The sequence below is a fragment of the Callospermophilus lateralis genome, chromosome 14 (genome assembly GCF_048772815.1).
Source record: "Callospermophilus lateralis isolate mCalLat2 chromosome 14, mCalLat2.hap1, whole genome shotgun sequence".
Classification (NCBI taxonomy): Eukaryota; Metazoa; Chordata; class Mammalia; order Rodentia; family Sciuridae; genus Callospermophilus; species Callospermophilus lateralis.
In genome coordinates, this window is record NC_135318.1 from 59,539,707 (window position 1) to 59,566,120 (window position 26,414).

At 52.3% G+C, this 26,414-nt stretch overlaps 1 protein-coding gene across 3 annotated transcripts in view; it reads right to left on the reverse strand.

Moving 5' to 3' along the window:
* Positions 1–26,414, reverse strand: part of Rab11fip5 (RAB11 family interacting protein 5) — a 35,942-nt gene that overhangs the window by 3,819 nt on the left and 5,709 nt on the right. The window contains exons 2-4 of one of the 3 annotated variants that reach the window (XM_076833052.2): positions 10,510–10,943; positions 9,687–10,383; positions 2,055–3,782 (exon numbers count right to left, since the gene is read on the reverse strand). In XM_076833052.2, the coding sequence (XP_076689167.2) occupies positions 2,055–3,782; positions 9,687–10,383; positions 10,510–10,943 (2,859 nt within the window). Of the gene's footprint in view, positions 1–2,054; positions 4,083–9,686; positions 10,384–10,509; positions 10,944–26,414 lie in introns of all 3 variants that reach the window. The other 2 variants (XM_076833050.2, XM_076833053.2) reach the window with 2 other exon arrangements.

Here is a 26,414-nt window from a genome sequence, read left to right on the forward strand (position 1 = left end):
CTAGCTACACATTTCCTCCAGCCACAGCTAACAGCTCTACAAGCAACCACCTCCCACTCTGCTGCAGGATAGCGATTTCACCTTTCCGCCCTTCAATAGCTCCCATCAAAGTGAGAACACAATCTAACAAAACCTGGGGCCCGCCCTTTCCTCGTGGCCCACCATTCCCCAGCAAGAAAGAGAAAGAGTGCTATCTGTTAAGGACCTCATAAAAGCTAGTCCTGTATCTGAAGTATTGCCATTTCCTCCCACTGGCCTATTCCTATTCCTGTTTCAAAGAGTGCAAAGCCACCTCTTCCAAGAAGGCTTTCTGATTCCCTCAGGCTAAGATGAGCCTCTTCTGGGCTCCCCTGCACTTATAACACTTATATAAGCTATAAGCATCAGGCTCTCAAATCAGCCAACCTGTCCTTGGGGGACCTCTTACAAATTCATGCTCCCCCTACAGAGGCTTTAGGCCATTCAGAAGTTGGAAGCAAAATGGCCCAAAGACCCAGAGAAGCAGCAGCTCTGTTACTTGGGGCAGTGCTGCAGATTCAGTCACACAGTATTGGAAGAGTGGCCATGTGCCCAGCAGCAGGGCAGAGTAGGGAAAAACCAGGCGCTTAACTGCCACCTAGGAATCCACACTAGAAATGGGTACGACAACACTTCTAAGGGGGCCATCTATGGTGGTGCAGGAATGGATGACCAGTACAGCAAAAAACACCCTAAGTGAGTTGGCAGCAGGAAGCCTGGGCTCCAGTCCAACTGCCCCACATCTGAAGGACCTTGGTCCCTGCAGCTCTTATCTGAGAAATGGGGTCAGCTCTGCTTCACCATGCAAAGCACAGACATGAAGCCAACTCTGAAAAGACAAAACTGTCAAAAAGTGGCATGTGTAATTAAAGGTCGTGCTGGAGGCTGGGGACCAGCTGACAATGCTGTGATCAGGAAGCGAAGAAGCTGCAACCACCAGCTCCCTCGCCTGCTCCCCCTATCACAGGTGGCACAGCACTACCCACAGCTGGAGGAGAAAGATGGGGCATCCAGACTCCCTCCCACCCACTTCTCAGTGCCAGCAGTTGCCCCCAAGGCCTTTCTTTCTGGGACCTGTCTTCCCCACTGGACTGGGAATTCCTTGGGTCTGACACAGAGCAGATGCTCAGGGAACTCAAGTGACTAATGTGTGAGCTAATGAGGGATGAAGGCCTGACCATTCCCCAGGGCCCACGTGCTCATCAGGAGCAGCAGCCCCTCTGCTCACCCCTCCTTAGAATGCTCCTGGTCCCCTGAACTCTGCAGCCAGCTGAGCCACACTTACTATATCCCAATCCTGAGCCTCTAGACCTGTGCCCTCGACACCCTACACCTGCAACCCCAAACTAAGGCCCAGTGACCAGAATTACACAGGCCTCCTTGGTCCACTCAGCAGTCCTACTGGCCCTAGAGGCTGGTACCTCTGAAAGGCAGGAAACCAAAGACAGACAAGTGGCTAATGCGCTGCAGAGGCAGAAAGCCTTCTTTTGCCACATGTGAGAAGCATTTTAGCTTTCCTCTCTCTCCTCTGAGGGTTTCTCCCACTTCCTCTCTGACCTTTGACCCTCCTCTGGTTCTCTGGCCCAAGTCCTCACCTCACCTGGACATAAAACAGTCCACAGCTTCACTGCCAGCCTGCTCCCCCACCGCCTGTCAGAAGAACTGGGTGGACCTCCACGTTTAGCAAGCTCCACTCCTGTCCGCAGTCCCCCTGCCTTGCATGCAAGGCTCTCACCCCACTCCTGCCAGCACATACTGCTCTCCCCAACTTTGTACCCTACTCCCTCCTCCTTGTCAGTACTGTCCCCCAAACTCCTGGCTTATGGGGCCACCCTGATTGTCCAAGGCCCCATGATGGAGGCAGCTTCAGGGCTGGTACCAGAGAAAGCTCAAGACTTCACAGCCTCCACCATCCTGCCTGGGGTAGAGCACACCCTCTCCTGCCCTTAGCAAGGAGGAGGCTGGGATGTGAACACCTCACCCACCACTATACTGGGCCCCATTCCCATTCCTCCTGATGGGAGGTGGATGCTCACCTGGCACGGGGCTGTAGCTCCTCAGCTGGTCGTGTCTCCAAGGGCAGAAGCACAAGCGGGGAGGCTGGGGTGGCTGCAGCGTGGTCTTCCCCTTCAGGGGCAGGGGAGCCTCCAGGGAGGGAGGGCTCAAAGGGGTGGGGGGGTGAGGCTGGCTCCCCGGGGGGTGGGGAGGTAGAGGTCAGGGGCCAGGCTCCAGGCAAGGGAGAGCACAGAAGGCCTGGACCCACATGGCGGTGACTGGCCCAGGGCGGGAGAGGGGGCGGAGGAAAGGCAGGTTCTGGGGGCGTGGGCAGCTCTTCTGGACCAGAGTGGATAGAAGATTCCCTGGACCCTGGTGGGGATGTAGATGGGAGGCTAGGGGGATCTCGGCTCTCCTGAGACAAGAAGGGTCTCAAGGCATCCTCTGAGGCCCACAGATCAGCCTGCTGGGGGGTGACTGACAAAGACCCAAGCCTCTCTCCGACTGGCCCTAGACTCTGGGCCTCAGAGTCTTCTCCCCTGTCTAGAGTCCCTGCAATCTGCTGATTGGGCAGTGCCAAGCTTAATGAATTACAGGGTATGGGAACATGAACCTCAGGGCCCCTGATGGGCACCGACAGGCAGGCCCCAGACCTAGAGGGGCTGGCATCCTCTACTAGCTCCTCCAGACCTGGCTCACCTAGCAGGGTCCCAGAAGACCGGCTGTCAGACTCCTCTGAGTCAGGCTTCCTGCCCTCCCCCTTGGTCTCCAATGGACCAATAGTGAGTGTATCTGGGGTAGAGTTTTCTCCTCCTGCCCCTGCCCGCCAGCTACTTAATCCCCTTGCAGCCTTCTCTTGTTCCTCCTCCTCCTCCTCCTCCTCCACTTGAGAATTTGAGGGTGTGAAGAGGCGGGGTGGCTTGGGGGGCGGTGTGCTGGGCCTCAGCCCCTCCTCCTGCTCCTGCAGGGGTTTAGGCTCTGGCTCCGGCTCCGGCTCTGGCTCCGGCTCCGGCTCTGGCTCCTCTGGCTCCTCTGGTTCCAGGGGGGGAGGCCCCTTGCTTCCCTTGAGGATCACAGTTTCTGGCGACTCTGCTTGCACCCGGGGAGGAGACAGCACATCAGACTCTCCTTGCAGGACAGTTGAGGCCATCTCAGTTGCAGGAGAAATGGTGACCACATCCCAAGGCCAGGAATCATCTGTATTGAGCTCATGGAAAAGCTGATTTTCACCCCTGGGGGCCTCCTCATCCTGGCCCTCAGGAGTGTCATCTGAACCTGGTAGCCTCTCCCACACACTGATCACTTCTGGAGAGCTGAAAAGAGATGTCCCACTGTCTGCTGGACTCTGTCCAGCTCCCACTTCTGGGTCCGGCGGCTCCCTGTCTGGTGCTGAGGTCGAGGCTCTCAGTTGCGGCTGGGCTGATGCAGAGGGCAGGCCAGGCCCAGCTGACCCAAGGTGCCCTGGGTCAGATGCACTTGTATTCTGCTGGTCCAGTTCAGAGTCCAGAGGAGCCCCAGGCTCCAGCCACATGCTGCTCCCACCTCTTCCTCCCCCAGGGTCTCCCTGGGGCTCAGTTGCCTTCACTGTCAAGGCCCTGGGGCCTGGGGCCTGCAGCCCAGCCGCCTCCAGCCCCACTCCTTCAGGGGCCAGGATCTCTCTCCTGGCCTCCGGATGCAGCCTGCCAGCAGCAAAGATGTTGAAGGTGTCGTCCCACTCAGGCAGGGCTTTCCCAAGGGAGGCCAGGGGGGCGGGGCTGGCCCTCGAGGCACTGGGGAGAGAGGGAGCAGGTGAAGGAGAGTTTAGTGCTATGTCGGCTATGAGCTCCTCGAAGAAGGGGTTGCTCTGCAAGGAGGTGAGGAACGGGTTGGTGACACCCAAGAATCCAGATGGGGTGGCTTCGGGGGTGATGGTGGCGGTGGCAGCAGCAGGGGAGGCGGCTGCAAAAAGGTTAGTGCTTAGCATGGGAGCAGCGGTGGGAGCAGGAGTGGGGGGGGCCGGAGCCCAGGGGGAGCAGGGGAAGTGGTGAGGAGCAGCTGGGTCAGGTTCTACCTGAGGAGACACGTCCAGGCTGTGGAGGGAGACAAAACCATGAGCCTCCTGGTTAATGCTGAGACTGGAAAAGGCCCTGCTGAGTACCATGCCCCCACCCCTGCCTCAAGACCAGGTGCCACCGCACTACTTGGGCCAGGGGCCAGAAGGAAGATCCAACATATGACTTTATTAGGCACCACCCAAGGAGAAGGGTGCTGGGCACAACTAACTTAATCCTCATACCGACCCCCATCTTACAGCAGGATCCAAACCTAAACCAAGTGTTCCCTCCTCTGTCCCATGCTGAAGAGTCTTTATCAAATTTACACTTAACTCTTTGTCAAATTTATACTTCAAAAACATCTGAAAGTACCTGGCATCTCTTTTAGGTGTGAGAGCAAAGACACCATCCAGCTTGGAGGGGAGAAAGAACAGAATAAGGCCAGGCCTAGGTATTTGGCTGGACAGGGCCGGCACTAAGAGAACCAAGCAGGACACCTGGAATTTGGGCTCCTGAAACAAACTGGGCTGCATTGATTCCCTGCAGAAGCAGGTAAGGATGGACTGTCATCCAGCATGACAAGGTGATCATCTCATTTTTTTGAGGGGCAACCTAATCCACCAGGGAAGACAGGCTCCTGCTGAGAACACCTGCTGTTGGGTATCCATACAGCCTGGCGCCTGCCCATGGTGGCCCCTCACCTCACCTCCCTTGTGGATCAGCCCTGGGAGATGAAGAATGGGGAAGTAATGGCCACAGCAACTCTGTATAAATCTCCAGGGTCCCCACACAGATCTCTGGCCACCCTGAGGGCAGGGGCATGACAAAGCAGGGACAGGGTAGGTCCTCTCAGGAAACCCTTTCCTTAACAGTGAACCTACAGTCCCCCCAAACACTGGAGACCACCACAGGGCCTTCCAGCACTTCAGCCATACCTATGAACAAAGTCCATTCCAGAGATGCCTGGGCATACTCTAAACTTAGAGCTTTTGCCGCCCCAAGACACAGACTGGAGGCCAGAAAAACTGTAGGAAGAAAGGAGACCAAACACTAGGGTTTCCTGGAGTCTAACAGGAGTTACAGCTAAGCCCACAGTCAGACCTACACCTGGTGGCCTCACCACTGCTCTAGCAGTCTCACTCCTCGTGGCTGGCATCTGGCCCCCTCTCCAAGCTCCCAAGGCCCACTCCTAGACCTCTGCCTGCCTAGGTGGAAACATCAGAGGGAAAACTCCACACCCATCTTCTCCATTCAGTTTCTTCTACAAGAAATGTGGCTGGTAAGCCCTGAGGCGGCAGAAGCCAGGCCTCACCAGATGGTCCAAGAGAAATGCAGGCTGGGGGAACAGGGCATCAGTGGAAAGAGGCTGAGCTGTCTGGAGCTTGCCAGGGTCCAGACAGGGCAGGCCTGCACACAGAATCAGGCAGGCAATGGGAAGGAGTTCAGTCAATCAGAGGCAAAGGTGGATCCCAGAGACAGGAGTAGGGAGGGCGGGTCACAGCCAGGTCTGGGCCACCTCTCTCCCAGTTCCCTTTGTGATGAGTGGCCAGAGTGACCTGGGAATGAGGGCCTCATTAACCCTGAAGCCTCAGCCTGGCCCCCCACTCACCCAGGAAGTTTCACAGGAGCCTGGTGGCAGTCACCACTGCAAGAGGAGGAGCACCAGGAAGGCCAAGCCAGGCTCAGCAGCCTCCCTCCCCACCATGGCTCTCCAGAGACGAACATGAACTCGTTGGTATGGAATCCACTAAGGGCTCTCCCCAGAGAACGAGGCTCTGGGTACAAGGCGCCAGGCACAGCAGGCTTCCCAGAGCAGGGGTGCCTGAGAGCATTCTGTACATCCTGATCTCCAGAACACTCTCCCCTTCATCTGTCCTCTCCCTATCAACTCTAAGGGCACGTTCTGAAGGGTCTCACTTCAAAACATGCTCTCCCTGCCAGTACTCCTGGCACAGGCCAGAAGCACATTCCCTTGTGTGGTCCAACTCTGTAGGCTGGGGTCTGGGACCAGAGAAAATTTTTCTAAATCCTGGAATCCACTGTACTGGCCACCCCTAAGCAGTGGGGACAAAATTATGCTGACTTATCTTCTCATTTAGAGCCAAATGTTGGGGCGAGAAATCAGAAGACCAAATAACTCTGCCCCTTTAATCTGGGGGATAAAATGTTAGGACACACAGGAACTTGGGATGATGGGCTGGAACATGCGACTTAAGGTAAATCACCTACTCACTTAAATAAATTAAAGGCCTTCTATTTACCTATTTATTTTGCAGTATTGGGGCTAGAACCCAGAACTTCAGGCGGCAAGCATTCTACCACTGAACCCCACCCTCATGACCTGCCACTGACTTAAACACCAAACCTCCCATCACCTCTGTAGCTAGGGGGCAGCTTTCACTAGTAGCCACTCTTCCTCAGGCTGAGATGAGCTCTGTGTCCTTGTTCCATGCATTATTCCCAACACGGCAAAAATGGATCTGCATAGGCCTTCCACCAAGCAGTCCCACAGGGGCCAAAGCCAGCCTTCAAGGCACACCCAGGACCAGCCAGTGTGCACTTCCGCCATCCCTCCTCAGGCACAGCCTCCTGGCGTCCTCCTGAGATGTGCCCCAGTGTCCAGGAAACCTTACCAGAAAGCTAGGCACACACTCTCCCATCATCTGTCACAATAAGGTGATAGGACCCTTGTAAGTTATAACTAGGAAGACTCCATCATTTCTTCCAAATGAAAATACTTTCAATATAATAACTATGCCAGGAAACCAGACACAAACTGGACAGAAGGCCTGACCAACTCTTAAGTTAACTGGGCACATATCACAGTTTTCATTTACACCACCCAGGACACAGCCAGAAATATCATGCCCCTCCAGCAATCATAGCACATCCCAGGCCCACAGGGACCTGCTGTTCCCCATATCTGGGGAGGGGCTGAGGAAAGGCAGAGATGTCAAAGGCCACTGTAATGACTCAACTGCCCCTCTGTTGTACCAAACTTATGTCCCCACTTTTTTCCGGGGGGGTGGGGGGTGTATTTGCATTTGATTCCTTCCAGTGCTCAAAGTTCTAGGGTTAGCCTGATGGGGGATGGGGGCCAGATGAGGAAAACAAGGAACAGGCAGAAAAACAATCTACTCTGGCACTGACAGGTTAACATGAGTGGCTGCTGCCTGCCCTCAAGCACACACTAAATTGCTCAGCACAAATGACTTACAGCAGGGTCAGAGAACACTGATAAATCCTACGACCCAGATGGGAGTCAGTCTCAACTATCTCTCACTGTCCCTCCTCCACACAAGCAAGGGCCCAGAGTAACAGCCCCAGACTAGCAGACTAGGGTCACGTCAGAAGGACCTTCTCTGCTCCTCTGGCCTCCATTCCTTCTCTACCAACCTGTGTTTGGCAACAACACTGCAAGCCGACATTCAGCTTTAGGCCGCTCCATAGGGCACTGATGCCACATGGAAGCACTAGAGGGCGCCATTGCCCTTGCTAGAGAGGAACACCCAGAAATCTACAATAGCCCCAAGGGCAGAAGCACCCCAAACCCTAGGCCTACAGACAGGCTCCTCATGTCCCAGCTGGAGATCCTGCAGCTGCATTCAGCTACTACAGTTCTGGGTCTAGCCTACATCCTGTGGCTGCTGTGAGCTGTCCCACCTCTCACTGTCTCCTCAGAAGCCCTAAGCAACCATTCCAAGTCAGAGACAAAAATCATTTCTTACAGGCCAGGTTTCCCTTCCCTGTAAGGCATATGAAGCAGGGTGCTGCTCCAGGCCAGGCACTTAACCAGAATAGTTCCTCCCACCCTACCTGGATGTACCACCAGGGCCTACCCTGTAGCTGCTACCTGCTAATGATCCAGGGAAGACAGGGATCCCTGGGAACCCTCCAGCCTACTGGGAACAAGGCTCATGATTCAACTGTGAGCAGAACCTCAGCTTCCTTACATCCATTAGTGACCCAATTCTCCAGACTCTGAAAGGCCATTAAAAGACATGGGGACACAAAAGGAAAATGGAGACTGGAGGGAGCCCAGAAGATAACAACCGCCCAATATCATTCACAGTCAGTCTGCAAGAGTCTGAGCCCAAAGCTTGAGTTCTCACCTACAAACAATCTCACAGAGATACTCACAGAGTATCCAATGTGCCCTGAAAAAGATCCAGATCCCCTATAGACAATAGTACTGATCCTAAAGTTTGTGCCCTTCTGCCCCATGCCCCCAGCTCCTCCCAGCAAATGCCCTGCCCACCACCTCTGGTTCCTCTGGTTGTTATAGGACCACCAGGCTCAGTCTGGCAACCTGGCAAAGACCCACCCAATTCTTCCCAAGCGTCCCCTAGGCTACAGATGGCCAGCAGTCTCCTAGGCATTGGTGGGTAGGGGCTGGGAAGAAGGAACAGGACCAGCTGTACTAAGCAGGGGAGGCAAAGGGCAGCATCACCCTGAGACTAATTCAGTCCCAACACCCTTTGCATATGAACCTCTAAAGAGGACCACCATCTGGCCTGGCCCCAACCAAGGAAGGCCCTGTACCTCACCCCCTCCTCCTCCCAGCAGACTCAATTTCCAAAGGAAAGAGAAAAAGCAGGACTATGGGATTCCTCTCCCCTCTGCTGAAGAACAGGTACAGGGTCCTCCCTCTCCTCTATCTCTTGACCCTTCACCACTGGCCCAGTCTTCCCACGTGTCCCTACATCCATCCAGTGGGGAGGGCAGGCTTGCTGAGGGACTGAAACAACTGGCCTTCCACACTGGCCAGGGCTGCTACTTATGCTGCCATCCAGGCAGGTCCAGGCCCTTGGGAAGGGGAACACAGGCTTCTGTGACCTACATCTGAAGCTCCTCCCTGGACCTGCCAGACAATGCAGCAGCCTTCCCTGGCTCAAGGCAAGGGGGCCACAAAGGGGCCAGGGTAGAGGTCAGGGTTCTGCCTGGGGGCCAAGCTGTGGAACTTGTCACATTCAAAAGACAGTGGCTGTGATCAGCACTTCCAACAGTGCTATACTTCAAGACCACCAGACACTAGAAAGGGCCTGAGCCCAGGAGGCAGGGGCTGGGGGTCTATATATTTCAGGGAAGCTACCATGGCCTCTTGCCAGGCTAGGAAACAATTGGGAGTAAGGAGAAGGAAAAGCAACAATTGTTTGACCCCTATTCCTTAGCAGGAAGAGGTCCCAGAGCCAGCAGGGCAGCTGAAGTGAAGTCATCTAGCTTCAGCAAAGGTGAGGTGTCCCCTGTTCCCACCTCACTACTTGCTAAGGCTTTCTCGCCTTGAGATTAACGGGCAAGAGGTGGAGAGGTAAGGAAGCCAAGAATCTATTAAAGATAACCCCTTCTTGATTTTCTGCTATCTGTTCCTCCCTCAGGAACTGGGCATGCTAACTCAGGCAGCAGGGACAAAGGACAACCTCCACTGACAGGACCCTCAGGACACTGTGATCTTGCAACTTACCTGTGTCCATGGGCACAGAACGAGCCTTAGCTTAAGGAAACAGGGTACCCCACTTAACCATGCGAAGCCAGCAGCCTGTCCGAGGGTCACGTTTGCTCCCTGGTCCTGCCCCAGGTCCCAGGCAGCAAATACCTCAGCATCCTCCCCAAGGAGCAAAGCTAGCCTTGCTAAGGACGTACCTGGGTTTATGAGTTGGTTCCTTGGCTTCTCTCAGGCCAAACCAGCTACTCTTGGTCTTTTCCTCCCCACTGGATGAGTGGTGGGGGGAGGCCCCCAGGGCAGGACCTCCCTTTTCCCCCACAGAGCTGCGGCGTCCCAGCTCGCTCCGACTCAGCCCCTGGTGGTGGTGGAAGAGGCCCATCCGGGGCTTCCGCTCTTCCTTTCGAGCTCCCTCCTTCTCTACCACAGCCTCAGAGGAGGCCACCATCGGTGTGGCAACCTGGACCGGCTTTCCTTCTGGATGCCGGACCCCTTCCACGTCTCCAGAATTGCTAGCCCCAGTGGCCAATACTTTGGCTTGAGTGCCCAAGTCCTCTTGTCCAGGCGCCACCTCCGAGCTGCTGGTGCCACGGCTGCCTCTGCCCCAGGAGTCCTCCGAGGACCGAGGCACCTCCTCAGAGGGCCGGGAAGAGACACCAGGCAGGGAGCTGGAGGGTGGGAATGGGCCCGAGATGGAACTGCGGTGCCGCAAGGGGGCCTGGGGCTCCTCATTGTAGATGTGGCTCCCATTGACACAGAGGGAAGAGCGGGAGGCAGCATCAAGGTGGCCCTGGAGGTCGAGAAGGGCCCGGGGAGGAGCCACACGCATCTGGCTAGCCTCATCGCTGTAGGTCCTCTTGTGAGAGAGCAGCTTGGGAGACTGTGTGGAATCCCTGCCTGAAAAGGAGACATGTAGTTAGCACAGGGAAGGGAGCCCCATTTCCCAGCCCCAGGTCTTCCTTACCAGGGGGAGAGCCTGCCCCCCCCTCCCTTCCCCAGGGCATGTGGCCCCAGCTCCCTCACCCTCAGTGGACAGCCAGCTGCTGCGGCTGGGAGAACGGGTGAGAAGCTCGGCACCAGGGCCCTGGTAGGCCAGGCTCCCGCTGGCCGAGGACAAGGTGCTGTCTGAGCCCAGCGAGGTATTGGACTGGGTCAGGGATGACTTGCGCAGCTTGTTTCGGAGGAAAAAGCCTTTAGCTTTGCCCATCTTGCCCAGGCTGCCCAGCTCTGGATCCTCGAGGGCACTGCTTGGGAGGATGGCAGAAGAAGATTCCAGATCAAATTTCTTCTTGCCCTTCATCTTGTCCTTGAGCTTGCTGAAGGGGGACCGTGGCTTGTCCTTCATGGACAGGTCAAACATGCTGGCGCTCAAGTTGTTGCGAGTGAACTGGATGGTGACTTGGATCTCTCCGCGTTCCTTCTCCTTCTTGCCCGTCTTGGAATGCAGCTTATACCATCTATGAGAATGGGGGGTGGGGAGAGCTTTGGTCACAGGCTCAACGCACCTGGCTCCCCCCGTGCCAGGCACCTCACAGAGCCTCCCCACAGACTCCTGCTCTGACATGCCAGCCCAGGCTGCCAAGCCACACAGCTAAGAAACTCCCAAACGTTTCCCATGTGAAGAGAACCACATCCTGAGTGGGGGAAGGTCCTTGGGTGCACTCAAGCAGGGCACTGGTTACCATGCCATGCCCCTCCCGCCAGCACCTTCCCCTCTGCTCAGAGACCCATGCTGTCCCATGCCCCTCTGAAACTTTGAGGCCCAGAGGGGTGAGGCTGGGTCTGGGAGGGACTGCCATTTATCCAGGCCCACACTTCCTCTGGTTCACATCATCTCCTCTGGCTAGTCCCAGCCAAAGAACTACTCTTAGCTCTCAGAAAAGAACAGCTCACTCAAGAGGCCCAGGGCCAGGAACATGGGAATGTCAGTGCACACATACCCCTCACCCACACACTGACTCACCCCAAGTCCTGCCAGGAACACCTCTGAGAGATGGAGGGGCAGAAAGAACAGCAGAGGCCTGAAGCAATGGACCCAGGGAGGAGGAACACTCACTTGCCAAGCCACATGGATGTCATACCTCACTCCCATTCACACCTCATGAGCAGCTCCTGGGGAGCGGACACCACCCTGTCTACAGCTCGGGAGAGTGATACTGCGGTAAAGTAGGAAGCAGACGGGAGAGGGGAGACTCCAAGTCAGGTTTTCATCCCAGGGAAGCCCATGTTCTTTCTACTTTCCACTTTCCAGGGAGACAAAAAGGGAGACCCCAACACACATGACCTTGGTGCAGAGTGAGGGGAGTCTACCCTACTGTAGAAGGGGCTGAGCGTGGGTTGGGAGCTTCTTAGAAAGCTAAACATACTCTTGCCATACAAGGAGTAATTGCATTCCTTGGTATTTACTCTACCAAGGTGAAAACCTATGCCCACAGAAAGACCAGATCACAAATGTTTATGGCACCTCTAGTTATAAAACTGCCAAAACATGAAAACTGCCAAGATGCCCTTCAGTAGGTGAATAGATAAACAAACTGGTACATCCAGACAATGGAATATTATGCAATGATAAAAAGGAATGAGCTGTTGAGCCATGAAAAAACATGGAAAGATTATTTATTTATTTATTTATTTGGTTTTTTTTTTTTTTTTGGTTTGTTTGTTTCATGGAAGAATTTTAAATGTGTAAGTAAAAGAAGCCAGTTTGAAAAGTCTACATACTTATATGATTCCATTTGACATGCTGGAAAGGCAAAACTACAGAAATAATAAAAAGATCAGTGTTTACCAGCAACTCAGAGGAAGGGATGAAGAGGGAGAGTACTGGGGCTTTTTATTTTTAGGGCAGTGGATCAATCCTGAACGACATTATCATGGTGAACACATGTCATTTTACATTTGTCAGACCCCACAGACTGTACACTGCACGAAGAGTGAACCCTGAGGTAAACTGTAGACTCTAGGTAATAACAATGTCCTGATTTTGGCCCATCATTCGTAGCAAACCTGCTACACTATGGTAAGACATTAATAAGACAGGAAATAATTGGAGACTCTTGGGGTGGATGGGAAGGAAATAATGGGGGCTGTAGGGGTGTATGGGACTCACATACTTTCTACTCATTTTTTTGGTAAACCTAAAACTGTTCTATATTAAAAAAAAATTCTAATCAGGCTGGGGATGTGGCTCAAGCGGTGGCGCGCTCGCCTGGCATGCGTGTGGCCCAGGTTCGATCCTCAGCACCACATGCAAACAAAGATGTTGTGTCAATTTAAAGAAGAACAGAGAAAGTAAAAATGAACTGTGAAAGAAATAATACAAGACAGTTTTCCTGAACATGAATATCAGTGCTGGTACAAATGCTCCCCAAGTATGCAGCACAATGAATAAAATAGACCCATGCCCTCAATGTCACTGAGATCCCTTTTCCCTTTCCTTTCTTTTTGATAAGGCCTCACTATGTGCCCAGGCTGAGCTCAAACTTGAAATCCTCCTGCCTCAGCCTCCCAAATAACTGGAATTGTAAGCGTGCACTGGTGTGCTCAGCTTTCACTGTGAGATTTCTGAACACCAGGCATGAAAAGGAAATCCTAAAGGCCTCCACCGAGGGGAAATAGGATCATGCACCAGGAATGAAAAGTGTCCAGTCCTTGTTAGCCACGCTGGGCACTGTATGAAGTACACCTCCAAGTGCCCGACAGAAAGCTTTCCACCTACCTAGGGTTCTAGACCCAGCCCATCAAGCATGAAGGCAAAATAAGGTCTAGCAAGGTGGTCAGTTTGATCATCAAAGGGCTCGAAGTCCCTTGATGCACACACACTCCTCAGTAGCAGAATGGTAGCCATTCCTCTTTGGGATCCACCTACTGTACAGTCTCAGCTCCCTGGGCTTCTGCAGGACATAGGGGGTTGAGAGCAGAGTCCTTTGTATGAAAAATCCCTACACATCCAAATATCCAGAATTAAGTCATGGCACGGACTTGGTAGTGCTGGCAATTTCTTTGTTGTTGTTTAACACTTTTTTTTTAAGGCTGTCCCAAGAACACTTCCAAATTGCCTCCCTTAGGAAGAGTTATTATGACTGAACCTTCAGGTGCTCATCTTGAGACACACTTGATGGCCTGCACAGAGTGAGTATGGGCTGCTGGTTTTCCTTCCCAGCTTCTGGGAAGGCCAGGCCAGGCCAGAAAACAGTGGTGCAGCAGGAAAGGTAGAGCTCCATGCTCAAAGAGCATGCGCCTCTTGGGAGTCCAGATATGCAGGGGCAGGAGTGCACGCCAAGAGAGCCGAACTGAAGGACAGCGTGTGAGGATGTCTGGGGCAAGTTTAGGGGAAAGACCCACTAGCTGCCTCTGCCTCCTCCTGCCCTCTCAACCCAATGCCTGCCCTTGGCCAGACCCTTAAATCTTTAAAGACCACATTCCAGCCACTTTCCCCAGCTGTGGAATGGGCCACATTTAGCCCAGGAAGACACTGGGAAGTGAGACAAAAGGAATTTATGGACTCCAGTCCCAATTTAGCCAAGGCCCCCTGAGTAACTGGAATCAGTAACAGATATCCTCTGCTGGGGCATGAAGGTCAGGGCACCCAGCCCCAGCTGGTCACATTCCACACACACAGCCAGAACAGTGGTTACCTCCCAGGTGTGAGGCTGCAGGGAACTATCACTTCCTACCTGGGCTATTTCTGTCCTGTTCAAAATTTTTATAAGGAACACCTACTATGGGCCACAGGACAGGCCACTCTGCTCTCCCTCACCCAGGTGAAGGCAGGGGGATCATCAGCCCAGGCTGAGGCTCAGGCCTCTCCCCAAGGATCCTCCGCCCTACCCTGTGTGGTCACTTCGCCTTCTCTTGGAATTTCCCTAGGAATCCGGCTTTTTCTCTGGACCTGCTATTTAGGGAGTCAGGAAGGCGAAAAGGTTCTCCTCAGAACAGAGTGAGGAGGTCTCTACCCCTCTGCCCCCCAACCTCCCCTCTGCCCACCAGTCCAAGTGGGACTGAAAGGAACCCTGCCAGGCACCTCAGGCTCCCAGAGGACTTGGCCAGAGCAGAAGTGTGACCCCCTCAGGCTGAGGTGGCCAGGCCGCACAGCCAAACGCTCCTAGATGAGGCCCACCCCCCACCACCACCAAAGCTCCTGCTTCCTTCTTTGTGGACCAGAAAGCCTCCCAACCTCCCAACCGACCCCAATATGCAACTACTAGAAGATGGTGGCTCACAGGACAGAGCCCTTGTCTTCAGAGACCCCCAACCTGCCATGTATCAGACGCACACACACATGCACGCACGCACGCACGCACGCCAAGACTTACTGAACTATAAGGTCCAGTCTGGAAATCTATATTTTTTAGAGCAAGGAGCTCCTCAATGACACGTGGGAACCACAGTGGGATGGTCCCTATCTGCTCTACATCATTTCACAGGTCAGAGATCAACATTCCCTCCACCCTGCCAGGCACAGTAGCACCCAGTCCCCTGGAGGCTAGGGAGCTATAAACGCTGGAGACCAGGATAGGCCAGCTGGAGACTATCCTTTTAATGTCCCACCCCCAGCGGACCCAAGAGCAAATGAGCTCCAGGCTCCTAACAGTTTATCCCTGAGGCTTCTGCAGGGAATGTGACAACAGGTCCTGTGCCATCAAGTTCTCATCCTCTGGGAAGCTCTTAGCTGCGACCCCGTGGCCTGACCCAATCCCTCCACTTTCTGACCAGGCCAGTCACTCTGAACCCAATTCACCCTTCAACCAGATTGGGCAGTACTCTGCTCCATGACCATCCAATTCCCAGGCTCCTGGGGTGTTTCTCCCCAGCTGAACTGTGGTCCCTGTGGACAGCCACTGAGTATCCCACCTGGGGCACAGCTCCAAAGTAAGGGAAAAAAGCAAGGTAGAACCCATGAGCTCTTAGGCCCCTAATTCATTGAGGAGCAATTCACTCCTCACTGCTCTCTCAGAAGCTGGCTTCCGGCTGCCAACACTTCCCAGTCAGTTCTGTCTTCTCTCGACAGCCTTCCAGGACTCTGGTTCCTGATTCCTAACTCTGAGCACTGTGCCTGGCCTTCAAGACAATTTGCCAGTTCCTTTAACAAACACCACCCTTGTCCCCCAGGACTAGCAACAGGGGAGATGGTCCTATGGGACAAGAAACAGCCTCCTGGTTTCTTCGCTGATTTTGCCATTTCTGTTCCTCCCCCACGCCCACTCACCAGAGCCTTCCCCACCTTGCCTGGCTGGGCCATCACAGCCCTGGGAACCACAAATTCCAAGCTGAGGCCTGATCCTTTTCTCCCATCCAGGGCTGAGACCCAGCCAAAAATCAATCAGGATTTGACCAAGACCCAAATATACAACTACTAGAAGATGGTGGCTCACAGGACAGAGCTCTTGTCTTCAGAGACCCCCAACCTGCCATGTATCAGATGCATGCACGCACGCCAAAACTTACTGAACAATAAGGTCCAGGCTGGAAATCTACATTTTTTAGAGCAAGGGGCTCCTCAATGACATGTGGGAACCACAGTAGGATGGCTCCTATCTGCTCTACATCATTTCACAGGACAGAGATCAACCTGGCTTTATCCTCAAGGACATTCTGGTGGAACCCAGGAGAAACCAGTGTCACTTTGTGCCCATCTAAGGCTTGCCTTCCCAAGTCCCTAGAATATGCTGCTTCTGAGAGAACTGAACCTAAAAACACTCATCTCTCCCCAGGAGGAAGCAATCTGCCAGTGAAAGACACAGGGAGGGTCAGGCATAATTAAGCACTGTGTAAATTAAGAGTGCTGCGAGGAAGTAGGCCTCATTTCCACAAAACCACTTCTGAAATGACTATCTCACCAAGACATGGGGAAGGACAGTGATTCTGCGCTAGTAAAATTCCCCTCACATCCACTGGGTTCTCAAAGCCCAGGTTCCCAGTCCTTACAACACAAAATCACCAACCTGCACATCCTTCACTGCAGGTACCAAACCGCTCCGCCCACATGCACCCACCCCAACTCTCACCCCATTTGGGACACCTGACTCTCCAAGACCCAGGCAGCAGCTGCTCAGTGCACAGCATTTTGATAAAGATGAGGATTAGCTGAGTCTTGTCCCTTGTGTCTCTGTAGCCAAGACATGATGGGCATCAAGAGGCAAGGGAGAGTAAGAGAAAATTCCTTGCACCTGAAAATGTTGCAGATGCTGCTCTTCAGGAGAGATACATCAACACTTCTCAAACTGCAAAAGAACCAATGGGTCTTATGAAAATGCAGGCTCTGATACCCTTGATGGGGCCTGAGAGGCTCCATTTCTGCCCAGCTCCCAGGAATAATCATACTGCTGCTTCCTATGGATCACACCAAGTGGAGGGATGCACATAATGGGGCTAGAAAATAACCAGAGCTAATCTTACTAGATGCTCACTATGCACCCAGCTCTGTACCTCTCTTACTACCCACAGTCCAGGATATCTGCAGGGTATGGGATCCACTATACCCATTTTGTAGATGAAGAAACAAAGCTGTGAGGAGGTTTTAACTTGCCCAGGGTCAAATAGCCAAAATTATGGTTTGGATATGAGGCTTCCCCTAAAAGCTCCTGTGTTGATGCAGGAATATTCAGAGGTGGAGTGATCAGATCATCCTAGTTTGAATGGACTGACTGGGTAATAACAGGTGGGGTATGGCTGGGGGATGTGGGTCACCGGGAAGAGGCTCCTTTTGCCTCCCCAATTCCATGAGTTGAGAAGCTTTACTCCACTGTATCCTTTGTCCATGGTGTTTCTCCTCACCTTGGGCCCAGAGCAATGGACTGGGACATCTAAAACTGAGTCAAAATAAATAAACTTTCCCTCTTCTAAGTTGTTGTTGTCAGATATTTTGGTCATAGCAAAAAAACGCTAACACAGCTAGTAAGTTAGAATTTGGACATGGAAGATGCCCGACTCCATGCCCATGTCCTTTTAAGATGTAGCATCACTCAGAAAGGTGAACGTAAGTACCCCTGCCTCTGAGTGCCATGAGACCCAGAGGCTGGAAAGAGCCTGGATATTCACCACAGACCCCAGAGGAGGCACCGGGATGGCTGTGAAGGCCAGACCCTCCACTTCAAAAAGTTGGCATGATCCAAGTTTGTCCTATCCCCAACCCCTCAAAACTTTATCAAGAGCAGGCCAACCTGCCCCAGAATTCCTAGGAATGTGAAAGGAAAGCCCTTAAAGGGCCTCCTCCTCAATTTAAACTCCTCGCCCAAGCCTGTCTGCCTGTCAAAGTTCAACAGGCCCGGGGTGGACTTGGGACTCAGCCCTCAGACTCCCCCCCACATACCCCACAAGCGGGACAAAAGCGGGATTGAGAGTGGGAAGGTAACAACGGTGCTCAACTGTTACCAAGATTATAGCCCTAGCTATTTATTCCTGTCCATAGGGTTCCCAGGGCCTCATACCCAGTTCCCCACCCATTTCTCAGGAAACACAGCTGGACTAACAGATGTCACATGACATAATTAGGGAAGCCTAACACCCAAGGAGAGCCAACCTTGCAGCTGCCAAAAACACCCATGCAAGTGCCAGGTGAATCCTGTCAGAGAGCAGGGAGGGGGCTATGAGGCACTGCAGCTACTGATCTGAACACACCTGATGCACCCCCACTTCTTAGTCCAATATTCAGACCCAAATAACAGTGCCTCTTTCTAAGCCCTCACCCACCACTTATTCCAGACCCCAAACCAAGGAACCAGCTTTCTTTTTGTTTCTCCCTCACACCTAAATCAAAACTTTGAACTGGTTGGATGCAAGTGGCACAAGCCTGTAATCCCAGTTACTGAGAAGGCAGAAGCAGGAGGATCACAAGTTCAAGTTCAGCCTCAGCAATTTAGCAACCGCTATCCCAGGATAAAATATAAAGGGCTGGGGGACTGGGACTGTGGCTCAGCGGTAGTGCACTTGCCTGGCATGTGTGAGGCACTGGGTTTGATTCCCAGCACCACATATGAATAAATAAAATAAAGGTCTATCAACAACTACAAAAAAATATTCTAAAAAAAGAAAGAGATTTATTGTTTAAAAAAAATATATACACCTATATACAAAGGGCTGGTGTGTAGCTCAGTGGTAGAGCACCCCGAAGTCAATCCCCAGTACTGCAAAAACAAAAACTGCTAGCTGTACCTGAAAATCATCTCCAGAATTCAACCACTCTCTGCACTGTCTCCCTGCAGCCCACCCCACCACCACCCTCCTAGCATTCTAACTCCCTGCCTACCCATCACCCTGCTGCCCAAGCGTCCACTCAGAAAAGATGGCAATCAGAGCACCTCACGCTGCACCCCTCAGCACTTTTTAGGTCTCAACTCATGACTCTCTGCATTTCTCATTCCACTCAGGCCATAGCGGCCCTCTCCTGGAGTCCCTGAGCCCACAAGGCGTGTCCCATCTTAAAGCCTCTGCATGTGTTGTTTCTTCTGTCTGAAATACAGGCCCAGACCTTGCAGTTGGTCACTCCCTCCCAGCAGGTCTCCCTTCGGTCGCACCTCCTCAGCCTTCCCTGAGTAGCCCAACTACAACCACACTTCCACCTTATTTTATCTCTTCATTGTACTTACCTCACCCTGACCCCATGTGAGCACCCATGGACGCACTCCCCACAGCAAAATGAGGACCAAGGACACACCTGACCTCTCCTGACCCATAGGCAAGAGATTTCTTCTGCTTAACTTTGCATGTCTAACACTTAACAGGCGACACTCAAATATTTGTTCAATAAACCAACAAATTAAGAACTTACAGGAACATGTTTGTACCTGTTCCCAAGTGCTCTCTAATTGTTCCTTTCATGACACACCCAGGGTCTCATCCATGAGAGCAAGACCTCCCACAGAGCATAGGGCCCTCCCTTGTCCACTGTCCCCCTAGACAGAAGCCTCCAGAGGGAAGAAGCCACGGATATCAGGCTTAAGGAGGGTGGGGAGTTTCAAAACAGGCCCTTCTCTAACTGTGAGACTCCTCCTCAGCCCCCCTCTCCAAGCTAAGATCTCATTAACAGACCTGGGAAGTGCTCAGCCATGGGGGTGGAGGAGGCCTGGGTACTGATCACACACCAACCCACCTCATGGCCTTGAAAGGCCACTGGCCTTATCACCATTACCAACCACAGTCACTCACTCAGCACTTGTGAGCTACATACCATACGAAACCCTTGACACACCAAATTACAATTCACATCCTAATTAATTCCATGAACAACCTTCGGAGGTCAGGATGGGAGGCAAGATCTATGAGCGGCCAGAAACATGCACTGGGGAGCCAGGCTGCCTGGGCTTCAGCCCTAGCCCGTCACTCACCATGAGCTTGGTGGGCAGGCTAACTGACCTCTCTAAGTCTTGGGTTCCTCACCTATTTATAAAGCAGGGGTAAGAGATGTCCCTTCTCACAGGACCACTCCGAGTATTCACAGGATTATGGGTGGAGCTCTCAGGGCCAGCACAGAAGTGTCAGCTATCATGTTTGGCAGATGTGGACACTGAGGTGCAGAGAAGTTCACAAAGGTAAGTCAGGTGCTGTTCAGGAAGCAGGACAGCCAGGACTTGAAAGCAGGCTCCTTGGCTTCAGAGCCCTGGGCCTTCATCACTGCCTCCCTCTTCAAGTACAGCACATACAGAACCAGACCCAGAACCCCAGCATCTCTGCTCAACCCAAGAATCCAAAGTCATCTCATTTCTCTAGGGTAGGGATGTGTATTAGGAATAAAGTTACATCTTTACTTCCCCTAATCTCTAACTGAAATTTAACTTGCCTATTGACAGAAAGTTTCTGCAACAGAAACAGTATAGTAGCAGTACCTACAAGCTTGTCACCCAGACATTCCATTTTCACATGGAATTACAGCTATTGCAGATGTCACAAAGTATTTGTATTCGCTACTTTGAATTGTAAGGTTATTAGACCACAACTAGATCACATTATTTAAAACAGTAATAAAGTACATTTCTCTAGCAAATGTCTTAACATATTGATAAATTTACTTCAATATCTTTGTGTACTTTGTAATTCTATTTAGAGACCTTATTCTAAGGAGAGGCCTGCGGACTTCAACAGATGCTAAAGGGGACCACGGCACAGACAGCCGAGAAGGCCCACTCTCAAGTGGGGAGGGGGCCAGCTCAGCACAGGTTAGGGCAGGCACCCAGGCTGAGGGCTCAAAGCAGAGGCCAGGTGCTGCTTCCATTTCCTACCCAAGGGCACGTAGGACCTGGTGAGCAGCAAGCCGCACGGTGCTGGGGCTGACCCTCAAAGAACCTCATGCCAAAAGAGATGACTCTGGAGAAACAAATCAGCAGGGCACCTGCCAGCTGGGGAGCAGGAGCTTGTTTTGATCTCACCCTCAACCCACAAACTTCAAATTCCTGGGGGTTGTCTTCATCCAAGCTTCACCTGCTGAGGCTGAGGCCGCACACATCAGGTCTGCAGCTTCTCATGGCTGCTCACTGCTCCTGCCTCTTCAAAGACAGACCTTAACTAAAATAACACCCACCTCCACACAGGGGACAAGGGTCTGCAAAGCTGACAGATGGAGGAGTCAAACCCCCCCGGAGGCAAAGGAAGCCAAGATGCCCACAATCGGGCTACCCTTGTGCTGCCATGAGAATCTTCGTCAAGGGAAGGTGCTATGTGAAGAAGGAAAACACTGACAGTTCTTTTCCAGCCCCACTCTCCAACTTCCCTCCCTAGAGTTGACATAAATAGGAGATTGCAGAGTTCCAGAGCGAGAAGGTCCGTGCCTCAAAATGCAGATGTTGGGCAACAAACCAAGACATCTGCCTGTACGTGGCCTGCCCCAGATGCCACCCCTGGCCAGCAGTCAGCTGTTTCAAGCAATGTCATGTAGATGAGATTACGTCTTCAAAAGGCCTGCAGCCTTCAATGACTGGTGCCAAGACAGTATCGTGAGGCAGGATGGATTTTAATTTGAAAGTCAACCCCAAAATGAGAATCAACAGCCAAGAATCCCATTCCTGCTGGTGCTGAGCTGTGCCAGCCTGCCACTCCTACAGCAGGGAGACTGGGGAGCCAAGCGGAGTCCTTCCTTACAGGGGGCTCCTCCCACAGAGAACCAGAACTGGAGATCAGGCAGCCATCACCAGTGACACTAGAACCACAGGGGGGAGGTTTCTGGGGAACCTTCGCAACTGGCTGGGCTGGGCCAACAGCCAAGATCCAGGGCTTACTCTGGGCTCCTTGTCAGTGATGCAGTCACAGCCCACCTGGGAAGGACTGGTGCTGGGAGATCTAGAGTTCACAAAACAGAAAATTAAGGTGAAGGCATGATGAGGAATCCATCTCTAATGTGTGACATCTCTAATGTGTAAACTGGACAAAGGCCCAGTTCCCATGCCAGCCAATGCTGTGAAACAAAGAAACAGGAGCTGGAATGGAGGGGAGACACATGCTGAGGAGACATACAACCCAAGGACCTATTTGGAACCTGACTCAACAAACCATCCATGAAGAGAGATTTTTGATACTGAGGGAATCTGAAAGTGGACTGGATATTAGATGATTATTAAGGAACTGCCAGTTTTGTGTGATGATGACATTATGGTTATTTTTTTTTTTAACAAAGTGCCTGAATCATGGAGACAGCTGGAGAGCATTGGTCCCGCTAGGGAACAATGGTGGGCTTGCAAGGACCTCTTTGAAGCTGGGGATTAGCCTTGGGTCAGGATGCAGGCCTTTCCTCCTTGTGCTAAGTCCTGCACCCCACTCCTGAACCTGCTCCTCATTCCCAAGCCGTAGGCTCCCCGTGAGCTTCGCAGCCCCACCTGCCCACTGCCCAGCACAGGCCAGGCCCATGAGAGCCTGACAGCCCAGCCCGACACCAACAACACCAGCACCCATCCCTCCTAGGGGCACATGGAATCTGCCAGTAAAATTCCATCCAACCAAAGGAGGCCTCACCCAGTCCTCCATTCCCACATTCCCCAAGGATTTTCCAGGAACAAAAACACAGTGTCCTTGGGACATTTACATCTTGTGAGGAAATAAGACAGTTACACGAAAAAGAAACAGAGTGGTCAACCCCACAGTTCACAGGAGGTTAAAAGGGAGTGGCAGGTGATCTTGGATGCGGGTATATAGAACATGCCATTTACAGGGGTCCTTGAACAGCAGGTAGGGAAAAAGCAAGGAGGAGTTAGGGAGGCACTCCAGGTGAGAGGCACAGAACATGCAGATGGCAGGACTGGACGTGCAAATGTGGGCAGAAAGGTGCTTTGGGGCAGATGGAAGTTAGTCTCCAATATCACACTGTGACTTTACTCTGGAACCTGAAGAGTGCTACAAGGTACAGCACAAGGACGGGAGCTGAAGGACACCATGCTATAGGAAAAGTGAGGATCAGCAGGGAAAGGGCAGGGCAGCAAGGTGAGGCCGGGAGGCCAGGGTGGAGCTGGTACAACCCAGAAAGACCCAAGCCAGAATGACCCAAGTAACTCCCTTATGCCACAGCAGCAATTTCTGATCATAAATTAATAAATGGGCACTCTGGTTTTAAAAAGGCAACAGCAGCTAACAGTCTATAAATTAAAAAAAAAAAAAATCCTGATCTAGGTCAGGGGCAAGAGGGATGTCAGGAGGGTCAGAAGGCCCCCCTGGGATGCCTCTCTTTGGTGTCCCTACAGCTGCCTGTGGCAGAGCCACTCCACCCGGGACTCACTGCTACTGAAACCAGAGACCAATATTTACCTTTTATGTCTCACAACTCAGGACAAGGCCCAAGATATAGAACATCTTCTAGCCAAGAGTGGCAGTGTATGTCCAGAGGCCCATACACTTGGGAGGCTGAGGCAGAGGATGGCTTGGGCATAGATGCTTGAGGCCAGTCTGGGCAATGCATCTAGGCCTGTCTCAATGAGAAGAAAGAAGGGGCTGGGGAACCTCCTAACACCATAACTGGCAGGACTTGGCTTCTGTCTCAGAAATAAAATGGAAAAAAAATTATTTCAAGGGCATTGTGGGAAAACCCCAGTGGACTGGAAAATAGGAGGCCTGGTTCTAGTCTTGGCATTCATTAAGTGGCTTTAAACAAGCCGTTTCACCTCCGCAAAATGGGGGTGATAACATAGACAGGGAGAAGTGCCAACTAGAACTGTTATATATTCAGAGTTTAGAGAGACAAATAGAAATTCCTTTATCCAGAGTCCCCTCCATTCCCATGCCTTCTCTCCTTTCCAAATCCCCACCCAAGCAGTCTGTCTCACACTCCAGCAGACAGGAGGTGTGGGGGCCTCAGGCCAAACCGTGTCTCCCAACACCCACAACCTAACCCACTCCAACTTGCTATCTACAGTAAAGCTGCAAGCCAGACGTAATCGCAGGACAGGATATGCCTCTTATCAAGCCCAAAGATGATCTTATCACCTCTCCTGGCACCACACCAAGCCTGGCACCGACAACCCTCAGAGGGAGCCCATACCAACATTCATTGGGCAGCCCTGCCTCATCCCCCCACCTCAGACCCCAGCCAGGTCCCGCCTCCCTCCCTCCTAAGCATAAACATTTCCTCTAATCCTCGCCCTCCTGCTGGAGGCTCCAAAGGTCTGTCACTGTCAGCTTGCCTCAGAAGGGGCCAGAGGCCTCGTGCTCACCTACATGAGAAAAAGCTATAAAAATGCCAGGAGGCAAGTCTAACCACCAGACAGCAACAGAAAGTATGTAAGGCCAACAGTACAACCCAGGGGAAAGGCACAGGCTGGAATCCAGCTACTAATCAAACAAGTCCTGTAACCTTGGACAGGTCATTCTGTCTCCTGAGACCCCAGACTCCCATGCCCAGGAAGATGGGGGTCACTCTGCCTGCTGCCCTCAGGGAAGAACAAAATGAGGTGATGCTGGGAAAGCACTCTGAAAAGTAGGCCAAGCCACACATAAAGATTTGGGTTTACTGTCTGTCCCAGGCCTTTTACAGGCTGTCATCAGCCCTCCAGGAGCCAGGTTGCCAAAGCCAAACAGCAATGACCCTGTCCACGAGGAAGAAAAGAAGCAACAAGATGCCCTCTTCCAGGGGATCTTCAGAAGCTTGGGGAAGAAGGAAGAATTCTACAAAAAGCATCCCCCCCCACACCTGTCCCCCGTGGCTCCTAACCTCATAGTCACCTTAAACAGCAGCCCTGGGTCAGGAAAGACAGAACATAGTGATGGCTATCCCCTCCTCTGGGTCTCAGTTCAGATCCCAGGTAGAAATGAACAATAAATATCCCTGTGTGGGAAAGTGGCCAATCATAGCACATAGCTGTGCGCTGGGAATGTTGCACTTGGACATACAAAGAGGGAGGCGGAGAGGAAAACACACAATGCATCTGCTTATATATGCATAAAATAATGTTGGACTCTGGAGTGTTGGCAGTGTTGGCTGCTTCTGAAGAGAGGAACTAGGTAACCCAAGATGGGGGCAAGGTGGTCCCTTCTGTACCTTTACAGAAGGTTTTTGAATTTTGAACCAGGTGAACTACTCAAAAATAAAAAGCAAAGAAAGCCAGGCTATTTTTGCTTGAGAGAAGCACAAAGAAAACTAAACTTGGCTCCCTACTTGCCACCTCTCCTGGGCCAGTCCCACCACACCACCTCTCCTTTTAGAGGGGCAGTTTCCCTGCCTCCAACATACCAAGCCCCCCAGTCAGGCCACACCTGCCATTCAAAGACCCAGCCTCCCCCCCAAAACCCACGCAGATCCCTCCAACCCCGATGAGCTCCCCCTTATCTCAACCATATTCTTCTCTCAGATTTTTTACATGCTTCTCTGTGGGCTCATTATCCTCCACGTGAGTGTTGCTCCAAACACATTTTTGTATTTCTAGGGGAGGGCTATCCATTTTCTTTCCCTGCTTTCTCCCAGCATTGGCCTCGGCACCATGGTTACAGCAGTTGCCCAGTAATGGCTTTTTAGATGTTGAACCAAAAGAAAAATATATAGGAAATGACTACATCACTCTAGGAGGAGGGACCAAAGGGCTAGGAGTGTCCAGTCTAGTAAAGCACGCGACACCCTGGGAAAGGGCAGGAAGCCTTCTACGTGCTGATGCCCCAAGCCCTGGAGTGGGGAGCACCCAGGGTGAGGCACAGCTTCCACGGCTTCTCCCCACCCCTCAGAGACAGCTAATGGCAGGCAACACCCCCATCCTCTGGAACAGATATGACCAGGCGAGAGGGACATACCAAACATGCTTGTTCCAATAAACCCAGAGCTCACCAGGAAGAAATAGGTCTCACTTATGAAGCCCAAAAGCTAACCCCAGACATATATCAGGGAAGGAGAGAGGCCTCAGCAGGGCAGCTGCTGAACACCTGGCCCTGTGAAGAGTGGAATCCTGAGAGAGACAGTGGAAGACAATGAGCAGCACATGTCATGGTCAGGAGCATAGACTCTGAGGCCAGACTGCCTGGGTGCACATCCCAACTCTGCCATGTGCTGTGTGCCTTTAGAAAAGTCACTTGACCTCTCTATGCCAATGTTTCCTTGGTTATTAAGCATAGTGACAGCACTTACACCTCAAGGACTTGAGGTGAGTTAACAGAAATCAAGTCATTAGGATAGGGCCAACACCTAGAAAGAGGTTCATGATGATTCACAAGACCAACAGGGTAACAATAATAAACCACCAAAACAAGAGTGCATGATGCTCCAAGTGTGGGGATTCAAAAGGCTGGGATGACAGATGGATTCTCCAATGGCCACCCAATAGACCTTTGGTGCAGTCCTCTTCTCAGGAGGCCTTCCTGGGCCACAGCCTACCCCAGCGACCTGTCTACTCTGAACATCTCCAGAGATGTACTTTCATCCCAGAATACTGTTATTGGATATGACACTTCCCAAAAATTTAGAGGGATGTCCATGGCCTCCTCTCCTCTGGAACCCCTCCCCCACCAGAGGTTCACTCCTGGTCTTTACC